This window comes from Triticum aestivum, chromosome 4B, assembly GCF_018294505.1.
Source record: "Triticum aestivum cultivar Chinese Spring chromosome 4B, IWGSC CS RefSeq v2.1, whole genome shotgun sequence".
NCBI classification, from domain to species: Eukaryota; Viridiplantae; Streptophyta; class Magnoliopsida; order Poales; family Poaceae; genus Triticum; species Triticum aestivum.
The window spans coordinates 367443755-367454389 of NC_057804.1; the positions used below are offsets into that span (position 1 = coordinate 367443755).

Here is a 10635-nt window from a genome sequence, read left to right on the forward strand (position 1 = left end):
AAGTGGGGAATGGGTTAGGGTTTCGGGGTGAGGGGCCATATAGGCCAGGCGCGGGGTGAGCCGGTTGGGGCCAGTTGGGCTGGCCAGCAGCTGGGCCGGCCTGGCTAACAGCTGGGCCAGCTGGCCCAGTGGGGGGGGTCCTTTTATATTTTTTTTGTTCTGTTAGTTTCTTTGTTTTATTTATTTTCCTTTTCTGTCTTTATTTATTTTAAAATACTTAGGCAGTTTATAAAATTGTGTTTATTACACCATATTGACCTATGTAAAATATGGCATCTCCCGAACACTTTTGTTTTAAATTTTGAAAAACTTTTATTGTTTGCTTGATTTTGATTTTGAATTTGAATCATTTCGAACTAACGCGAGATTACTAACAGTAATCAAAGTGACATGGCATCGTTAACGTGGGATTACTATAGCCTAATTATCCGGGTGTCACACGATCCAAGTTCGGCCTGTAGAAAGTCACTCGAGGGGAAGTATTTGGCACGTAGGATCCGTGCACTGAGTGATTCAGGGTCCGTCAAGATTCTCCAAGCTTGCCTGGCAAGTAAGGCTAGGTTGAACAGCTCGATATCACGGAAACCCAGACCTCCACAAGCCTTGGGTCTGGTCATGGTACTCCAAGAAACCCAGCTTGCCTTTCTCTTTCCTTCCTTGCTCCCCCACCAAAATTTTCATATCAGCGAGTTTAAATGCTCGCAAAGCCCGCGTGGAAGCTTGAAACAAGACATGGAGAACACTGGAACTGCTTGTGCCACAGACTTTATGAGTATTTCTTTCCCACCGGCCGACAAGATCTTCTCCATCCACCCCTTGATTTTATTCCACACACGATCTTTGAGGAACTTGAATGCGCCGTTCTTGCTGTTTCCTACATCAGAAGGCAAGCCAAGATACCGTTCTGACAAGGATTCATTAGTGATGTTCAAAGCATCTTTCACTTCCTGCCTCAACTCATTAGAACACCCTTTACTAAAGAACACTGATGATTTCAATAAATTCACTCGTTGCCCAGACGCCATGCAGTAGCGATCAAGCAAGGATGACAGCTCATTTGCTCCATCAATATTGGCCTTAACAAACAGCAGGCTATCATCAGCAAAAAGCAAGTGGCTTACCGGCGGGGCCGTTGGAGCTACTTGTAATCCTTTGAGGTGCGATGATTCATTTGTGGTTTTTAAGAGGCACGAAAGGCCCTCCGCTTCTATCAAGAACACATATGGAGAAATGGGGTCCCCCTGACGGATCCCTCTTGAAGGCATGAAATCCTCAAGCTTTGTACCATTGAAAAGGACAGAAAACTTTACCGAGCTAACCATTCTCATGACCAAAGTTACCCATGTTGGTGCAAACCCCAATTTTAACATTATATCTTCCAAATATTCCCATTCAACTCTGTCATATGTTTTCATCATATCGATCTTGACCGCGCAGTATCTATTCCTTTGAGCCTTGTTCCTCTTCATGAAGTGCAAGCATTCATAAGCAGTAATGATATTATCTGTTATTAGCCTACCCAGAACAAAAGCTGACTGCTCCTCAGATATGATCTCTGGCAAAATGACTTTTAGCCTATTGGCTAGGACCTTGGAAGCAATTTTATAAAGCACATTACAGAGGCTAATTGGCCTGAATTGAGTAAGCTGGGTCGGGTCCTTTACCTTTGGTATTAGAACAAGAATGGTTTCGTTGATCACCTCCGGGCTTTCCTCGCCCCTCAAAATGCGCAGCACCACTTCAGTTACTTCGGTCCCACACAGAGCCCAATGCTTCTGGAAAAAATGTGCCGGATATCCATCGGGACCCGGTGCTTTAGTGGGAAACATTTGAAATAATGTCGTTTTTACCTCCTCGTCCGTGTACGGAGCCAACAAACCCTCGTTCATATCCATAGTCACCTTGGACGGGACCGACTGAAGTACTTCCTCGACCCCCGATGTGCCTTCTGCCATAAACAGGTTCTTGTAAAAGGAGTTTGTCAGGCCAGCCATCTCAGAGGGGTCGTTTGTCGTTGATCCATCTGCCCTTGTCAGCAATTTGATTTGGTTCTTCCGACGTCTCATACTTGCTCTGCGCTGGAAATACTTAGTATTTTTGTCCCCGTCCGTGAGCCAGTCGACTCTCGACCGCTGTCGGAGTAAAATTTCCTCCATATGATACATCTCAACAAGCTTATCTGAAATTTTGACCTCTGCATGTGAGGGCGCTACTCTCTGAGGATCATTTCGCAAAACGTCCAGCTCCCTGCGCAGCTTTTTGATTTCTTTAGTCACTTGGTCTATTGTCGCCCCGCTCCACTGTTTTAGGGAGACTGAAAGATTCTGCAGCTTTCTGTTTAATGCGGCGACCGTGACTGCCCCGGGCTCTCCTGTCCACAACTGATTGAGGGCATCTTTATACTCTGCATGCTTTTCCCAATACAATTCATATCTAAAGATTTTCTTACTGGTATGCATGGTGTTCCGGGGCTCCAGCTGCAGCCTGATTGGCGCATGATCCGATGCTGCTGCTGTCTCATGGAAAAGCGTTGCATGGGGAAACAGCGCTATCCAATCATTGCTGGCTACTGCACGGTCGAGGCGGACTCTGCAATACGCACCTCCTGAAGTTTTCTTCTCGAAAGTCCAGGCTCTACCTTGGTAGCCCAGATCCTCAAGTGCACACACATCAAGCGCATCTCTGAACCCGTCCATTTGAGCTTGCCTTCTCTGCCCCGCTCCCTCATGCTCATGTGCAATAAGAACCTCGTTAAAATCACCCAGACACATCCACGGCAAGGAGCTTGTTGCAGCCAAGGCTTTGAGTGTATCCTAGGTTTTGTATCTTTCTTCCACCTGCGCTTCGCCATATACACATGTGAGACGCCAGTCTGGGCTGTTAAGTGAACTAACAATAGCATCAATGTGGTACTCTGAGTAACCTGAGACATTTACTTTTATTGCATCATTCCAAAACAAACCGAGGCCACCACTATGGCCCGAGCTACCAACAGCATAAGAATGAGTAAAACCTAATGTATCAAAAAGGTTCTCGACCCGTGCTTTAGAAATTTGAGTCTCGACTATGCATAGCACGGCTGGGGCAAATTGCTTCGTGAGATCACGAAGCTCTCGGACTATCGCGGCTTTGCCCGCACCGCGACAGTTCCAGCATAAGATATTCATTGTGCCCGGCGATCCTCCTCACGGGAGGTCGCCGATCTCGCATCATTGGGTTTGTCGAGTGCACCACCTTTCTTCATGGCTGCCTTGTCAGTGTTCGTGCGGTGTCTCTTAGGATCTTGTTTTGGTGGTGGGCTTGCTGCCACAGCCGAAAGCAGAAGAGGAGTGGGGTCCTGTGATGATTGCAGCTGAGCAGGCATAGTTCCGATCCGTAGATCATCTGGTAGACGTTTGCGGTTCCCCTCTGCTTCCTGCATGACCAGATCAGGATCAATCATATCATCAGATTCTTGTTCCTTGATGTTTCCCCTCTCTCCTCGGCCAGAGCGGCCTCCACGCCGTCCTCCTCGACGGCCTCTACCATGGCCCCCTCCTGGGCCTGTACCTACATTCATGCTCCAGGTCGCCCTCAAGTCCTTGAAGTACAGAGCAGAAGGAGGGTGGATGCCATCGCCATGCTCCTTGTACACATGCCCTAGGTGCCCACAGACCGCGCACCAATCGGGGAGGCGTTCATATCTCACCTGATATATCTGTCTCTTTCCATCACGGATCATGGAGACAGCGTTTTTCAGGGGCTTGTGTACATTAATCTTTACCCACACACGGTAGAAGTTGCCAGCAAAATCTTGCGTGATTGGCTCTGAAAACAAGACCTCACCAACCCTTGCTGCTAGAGGGTTTACCAGGTGTGCATACAGGTCAGGGACATCATGGATTTGAATCCATATGTTGATGGTGTCAAGAACAACCTCGGTGGGTTTTGTGATTCCGTCATACGGCTCAATCACCACCGCATTACCTCTGAAATTCCACGGACCGTCCTGCATCACGCGTTCCCAATCCCCCAGACAGAAAAATTGCATGGTGTAGAGGTTATCTTCCAACGGGCGAAACTTCACATCATGGGCCAAGTCCCAGGCAGCCCACATATTCTTGAAGAACCAGTACTGACTACACGGCTTGTCGATATGAACCCTAGCCACCGCCGTCCATCTGCCAGCTGTTGGCGGCGCTTGCTTCTCATCAAAGACTACATCATCGAGGTCCTCCTCCCGGAGACCTAGTTCAGCCATCATCTTTTCCACCTCAGATGCGGTGCTTGACCCAGACGCCTCATCCGCCGTAGATCCCATCCCGCAACCAATCTTGAACCCTAGTCCGAAGAACAGATCGGACCTTGCGAACCAACCCTAGCTCTCTTCTCTCCCCAGGGCGTCGATCAAGGCCGGGCAGCGATCACAGATCGCCCCTTTATCAGCCCGAATCAGCAAACGAGGGGGATTAGAGGAGGGAAAGCAAGATTCTCGACGGCGGCGATAAAATCGCCTCCAGGAGGACAAAAACCCTAGCGAGAGGGAAAAATACAGTCTGATCATCAAATAGTTATAAGTTCTGTTCTACCCAAATTCTGATCTTTTCAGCTTTAGCCGACTTGGCTTTGATCTGAGCGGCCCATAGGCCATCTTGCAAGTAGTGAATCCATCCAGGAATGTGAGGAGTAGCAGACTTGAAGATCTTATCATTTCTAGTAGACCAGACACCCCAGCATTCCATGATCACAATGTCCAAGGCAACTTCCCGTGGTAGATGAAGCAGAGCAAGTAGAATGTCATCAAACACTGAGATTCCTCTGTTTCTATCTGGAATAATATGATCCCAGCACTAAAGAGCAAAGCGGCAGTTTTAGTTGTCCGAGTGCATAGTCTGAGTATCAGAATTTGGGTCCTTTGGTTGAGTATCATATAAGATCAAAATAAATGAATCACACGAGTTTGCTTAGCTAGAAACTACCAACAAAAATATCACCAGCGATAACAAATATCAGGCTATTACAATCATTTTTCTTACTAATACCAGCTTGGCTGTAGTGTATTCTTACTTGGAAACACTGAATAGGTGGCTAGTCATCAAAAGCTGCATATAGTTAGGTAAAAACAAATGCATACAGCTCAAAACTTAAGATTTTAAATCAAAATCATCATACGACTAACAACTAGGGATTCCTCTCCTTGGCAAACAAACTGTGGGGAAGTGCGGTACAAATTTCTGAATAAACTTCACCACCAACAGATATATAAACCATAATCAGGTATTTAGTGAGCTCAACACAAAGTTAGGCTTAAGAACAGTATCAGGAAAATAAATCCAACTTACAGCTTACATATTTTGACTAGAGTATTCTTTTCATACAAATATAAATCGATATTCTCGACTAGGTGGATAAGATTCAAGTAGTATACATGATATAAACAATTAGACACTTTCTTACACCCCCAATTAGTATGTGCTTACAGTATTACAATGAAATGGAAACAGAAATGCAGAACACATAAGCAATCACAAAAAGATGTGTTCTTCAGGTACCCTATGCTAGACATGTGGCTTCCTGCATCTATGCTCAAGTAGTGGAATCTACAACTTCTGCCGGCTGGGAGAAAGGAACAAATTCAACAACCAAGGTCTTTCAGTATCTGATCCCTTTTGCGACCTCAAAGAAATGGGCAACATTTTCCTCGGGAGTCCCCACCTTAATGCCATGACCAAGGTTCAACACATGTCCTTCACTACCAGCCTTCTGCACGGTGTCGTAAATCCGCTTGGTTATGAACTCTTTGGATCCAAAAAGAACACCAGGGTCCACGTTCCCTTGAACTGCTATGTTGGATCCCAATCGTTTCCTACCCTCGGCCATATCAACTGTCCAGTCCAAACTAACAACATCAACACCTGTCAACGGAAGCCTTTCCAGCAATCCACCAGATCCGCTTGCATATAATATCAGAGGTAAGTCAGGATGTGTTTCCTTAACAGAATCCACGATTTGCTTAAGATATGGCAAGCTGAATTCCTCAAAATCAACTGGGCTGAGTTCTGTAGCCCATGAGTCAAAAATTTGGACAGCCTGGGCACCATTGTCAGCTTGGTATTTAATGTAGCTAGCCATGGAAGTTGTAAACTTCTGTAGCAAATTATGTAGAATCTACAAGAAACAGAGAGCAGCGATCAAGGTCAATATTATTTTCACAAGAGCGCGCGACATCAGAGAAGGTTAGAAGGAAAGGAAACATAATCCAACTGCATATCTCTGATTTCATTCACTGAACAATAAATAAGATTAATGAATAATGACAACAGATTTTCCATATGACCCATGCTAATAAAATATAATGCTGTGATTTGCAGTGCTTTGCCATATAATTATACAAGTCAACTAAAATATTACGAGATTGCTAACAGCGTAGCACTATCAGTAAGTCAGACTAAAAAAGGCACTATCAGCCAGTTTCAACCTATTAGGCACTGGGATAGTTTCGAAGGAAGAAATAATAAATTGCCTCCGAAGGAAGAAAATGCGTTGTGCAAAAATATTGATTAGAACTAGGATTGTTTGCAATACCGCTGGTTCTCCGAAGGCCATTCTCTTAATCTTTGAGAAATTCTTGGACGAACCTCCCTCCACGCAATAAGATGCCAAGGTAAAGGGGGCTCCAACAAAACCAAGCACAGCAGCTTCATTCTTAACCTGAGAAGAAAACAGTGGAATCCCCCTGTTAAAATGATTGTTACTGCTAAAACAACAGCAGAGACGAGCACGCATAGCCTCACACTCTTTAAGGAACATATTCTATTAGTTTAAACAGTCAATAAATATTGAAACTGTTCCAATTATAATAGTTACCATGATAATTACAGCTCCAAAATTGTGTCGTTAATAAATAATCTAATTGTATTATAATGAAAATGTTATTTAAAAAACCATTGCAATATCGAGCACTTGTCATGACAAATAACATTCATACCCATTATTGGATGTGTGATTGTGCAATTGTACAGATTCAGAAAGTAATGGTACTCCCTCCGTTTTTGTATACAAGGCCACTTTGTTTTTCGTGTCAAACTTTGACTTATAATTTTGGTCAACAAAATATGGGTTATATGTCATAAAAAATATATCGGAAAGTTCTTTGAAAATGTGCATCCAATGGCATACCATTTATGGCATATAACTCGCATTTTGTTGGTAAAATTAATGGTCAAAGTTAGACATATAAATATTAAGTGGCCTTGTATAAAAAAACGGGGGGAGTATAAAAATACAGAAGAAGCCAATTGCCATGGAGAAGATGACACTCTATAGCCTAAAGACTCTCGGTAAGCCTATTGCCATGGAGAAGATGAACTCTATAGCCTAAAGACTCTCGGTAAGCCTATTGCCATGGAGAAGGTGACACTCTATTGGCACGGATTGAGGCTGACCAAGTAGAGGTACAATGGGTAACTTAAGAATCAGATAATGTTATAGCTTCTAAAATGTGGAGTAGCAATGAAGCCATGAAATCCATGCAAAAGCATGCATCTGAGCTTCTCAGATTCAGTGATTACACTATCATGATTCAACTTATCTACAATATTATCATGACTCTGAAAAGCTCCAAGTAATGCAACATTGAGAAGTTGATACAACTAGTTAGCAACTTGATAATTGATCTATTAGAATGTCACACTTTGAAGAAGAAAGGTGCAGACGGACCATAAAAGTGTAAAATTACATGTTGCTGTCCGAGTATCCGAGAATGCATTTGAAAGAAACACCTATTTCAAATTCCCATGCCTGACCACTAAAGAGTATACTGACCTCTCCTCGCAGCAAATTTAAAGCTTGTCCTACATAAGGGACCCACTCCTCTGGAACGAATTCCCTGACTTCGTTCACAGCCGCTGCTGTTCTCAAGGGATCATATATCACTGGACCTTTTCCTTTCACAATGTCAAAAGGTATGTTCATCCCAGGAAGTGGAGTAAGGATATCCGAGAACAAGATAACCTAGGAAAGGCAAATGAAAAAAAAAAACAAGAAACTGCATCAACAATTGAACATCAGATACTGGCAACATCTCAAGTCGTGTAAGCCTTTGAGACTTGCAAAAGAGAAATTTCAAAAAAACATACAGAAAGGGCCCAAGTCCACAGCTTACTCCATCAGGCTTGAAAACCTTCCATGGCTGCAGAGAGATCTCAACAACAAGGTCAACATTTTCTGATCTTTCACGGAACAAAGGATATTTCTCGCAGAGATTTTGATAGCTCTGTTACAAAAATCAAAATGACAACAAGTTAAGGAAAGAAGGGCTCTCTTTTCTTGGCACAGAAGAAAAATAGCCCAACGAAAAGGAGCCATCAGTCATTATTCAAACAAGAAACAGCCTAGCTCACTGTCTCGCTATAGTGGTAACAACCATGCCGTCCAACAAAATATATTCTGCTGTCCAACAACTTGCTTTGTTTTTTATGAACAGAACTGTAAATAAAATTGTTCTGGTGGATTTGAAAATAGGATACACTAGGAATGGTCACTAGTTCTACATTGTGCAGATAGTTATGCTAGCCTATGGTTACCTTACCTAGTCCAGATCTCTCACGCCCTATTATACTAGGAGTATTTAGTAATCTAGTTTACAACCATGTCTTATCTTGTTGTAGCTCTATGAATTTCTCAGGCTCAATTTTTACTGAAACCATAACAACTTCAAGTAATTTAAATTCGCTCTGTCCAGTTGCATCTTAAGTTATTGACTCTCTTTCTCTAACTGATTTCGGCTTTATTTCTCTAATATAATTGCACGCCTGAGTGCTAATTGGGAAATGCTTGTGAAGAGAATAAGTGGTGTTTCAGATCATGTCGTTATTTAGAGTGAACCTGCCTTCATGTACCTCCCGGCCTGCCTCATGAGCCAGACAGGCGGCCTCTCCACCTTCTTCCCCTTGATTGCACTCACCAGCAGTGGCTCCTCCGCCGTCCCGGCCACAGCCGCCTCCGCAACAGCCTCTGAAACACCCCCAATCAAAACAACCCGTAAACGCTTACATCTCCCATAAAAATCTTGTGCCAAACCGCCGAACTGGTGAGCAGAGGAGGGGGCAGCTCACCTCCGACGGCGCTGCAGCGGACGGAGGGGAGCGGCTGGCGGGCGGGGCCAGCGCGGGTTGTCCTGCGGAGGAGGGAAGTGGACGGCAGCGAGAGGGGCGGGCACGCGGTCGCCATTGGGGCTGGTGGGGCGAGCCGCGAAGTGGGAAGGCGACGACCTCGGCTCCGGGGGGAGTCGAAGCGGATGGGATGGGATGGGATGCGATGAGAAATCGGGATTTGGGATGAGATGTCAGTGTGGGCGAGCCACTGGGATTGGGAGGAAGCTCCTCTGACGTACGGCGCCGGCCGTTAGGCCACTGACAGGTGGGTCAAGTTTCAGTCGGGCCCATGAGTCAGCGACGGAACGGCACCCTGCCGCACGGCAGGGGATCCTCGTCCCTGGGATTGGTGTCTCGGATCTCCAGATGGGCCACTCTAGTCCAGTCGGTGCTATTTTTGTGTCGTCCCATCTCGGGCCGAACAGCCCGCGTGTTGTTCATTAATTAAAAAAAAAGACAGTCCGTGTGTCTTCGTACGATTGAACGGTGGATGAACATATTTGGATCTTTATTATGAGAGATGAATAAGACACATATTATCGTGTAAAACGAATAATAAAATTTTGAACCAAAATTTAGATCTGTTTCACGAAATAACCATCATTTCCTAATCCTATTGCCCAAACAATCTCAAGTCTCCCACATTAGTATTGGAAACGTGAAGTATTTATCAAAATCTTTCAAGACTTTTCTAAAATAAACAAATTTTAAACCAAAATTTAGACTTCTCCCGTAAAAATTGCCATTAACTTCCAATTATGTTGTCCAAACAAGCTCAAACTTTTCTAGATTACTACAGAGTAGTCATGGCGTTCAGTTAGTACTGTTTGGTAAAATATGGTTTTGATGATTTTAATTAATATTGTATGAAATAAATCTATGGTTCGGTTTCCGTAAGACCCAACTATTTTCATATGGTTTCCACAAATACCATACTAACCAAAGTTTACATGAATTTAATAATAACAACACGACTAGACATGACAAAATTAGGAAATTGACATCGAAAACAAGTTGCGGGGCAACATCATGTAGAGCACATCTAATGAATTGTACCTAATACTACACCAGGCTACAAGTAGAACCTTGATGTAAGCTTTATCATGTTTGAGATGGTTTTGTACGTCTGTTGAACTTCTATAATAAGTCATGATCCTTTTCGCAAAGAAAAAAGCAGCAGTCAATCGCTAATCACTGAATTAGGTACTCTAGTACTCCTTCATACATTCAAATGGGGCTAAACTACTCATGTGCTACTAATTTTATTACTCGCGGGTAGGGTATCAAGAGGCTTTTGTGAGTCATGTGTGTTTTTTTTTTTTGAGGGAGTCATGTGTGTTTCTCGTGCAACACAGAGAGACAGACCCATATTGGAAGGATCAAGATTCTGGGCTATTTGATTAGGCTGTCTACTAACATTGTGTGAGAAGTGTGGTGTGTGGACATGGACGAGAGTCATGGGTAACTGAAGCATTTTGGTGAGTTCAAACGTATATGGGCT

At 44.0% G+C, this 10635-nt stretch overlaps 1 protein-coding gene across 1 annotated transcript; it reads right to left on the reverse strand.

Moving 5' to 3' along the window:
* Positions 1–5388: 5388 nt before the first annotated feature.
* LOC123092198 (uroporphyrinogen decarboxylase) lies at positions 5389–9340 on the reverse strand. The gene is made up of 6 exons (XM_044513895.1): positions 9096–9340; positions 8870–8994; positions 8144–8254; positions 7804–7992; positions 6565–6690; positions 5389–6147 (listed from the first exon to the last, which is right to left on the reverse strand). Exons 1-6 carry the CDS (start codon positions 9208–9210, stop codon positions 5632–5634), a joined length of 1182 nt encoding a protein of 393 aa, XP_044369830.1. The 5' UTR covers positions 9211–9340; the 3' UTR covers positions 5389–5631.
* Positions 9341–10635: the final 1295 nt, after the last annotated feature.

Coding starts and splice junctions, on each gene's coding strand:
- LOC123092198 (XM_044513895.1), bottom strand. CDS start 9,210: ATGGCGACCGCGTGCCCGCCCCTCTCGCTGCCGTCCACTTCCCTCCTC. Junction 8,995..9,095: donor CCGCTGCAGCGCCGTCGGAG/GTGAGCTGCCCC, acceptor GGGGTGTTTCAG/AGGCTGTTGCGGAGGCGGCT. Junction 8,255..8,869: donor AGGCCGGGAGGTACATGAAG/GCAGGTTCACTC, acceptor TTTTTGTAACAG/AGCTATCAAAATCTCTGCGA.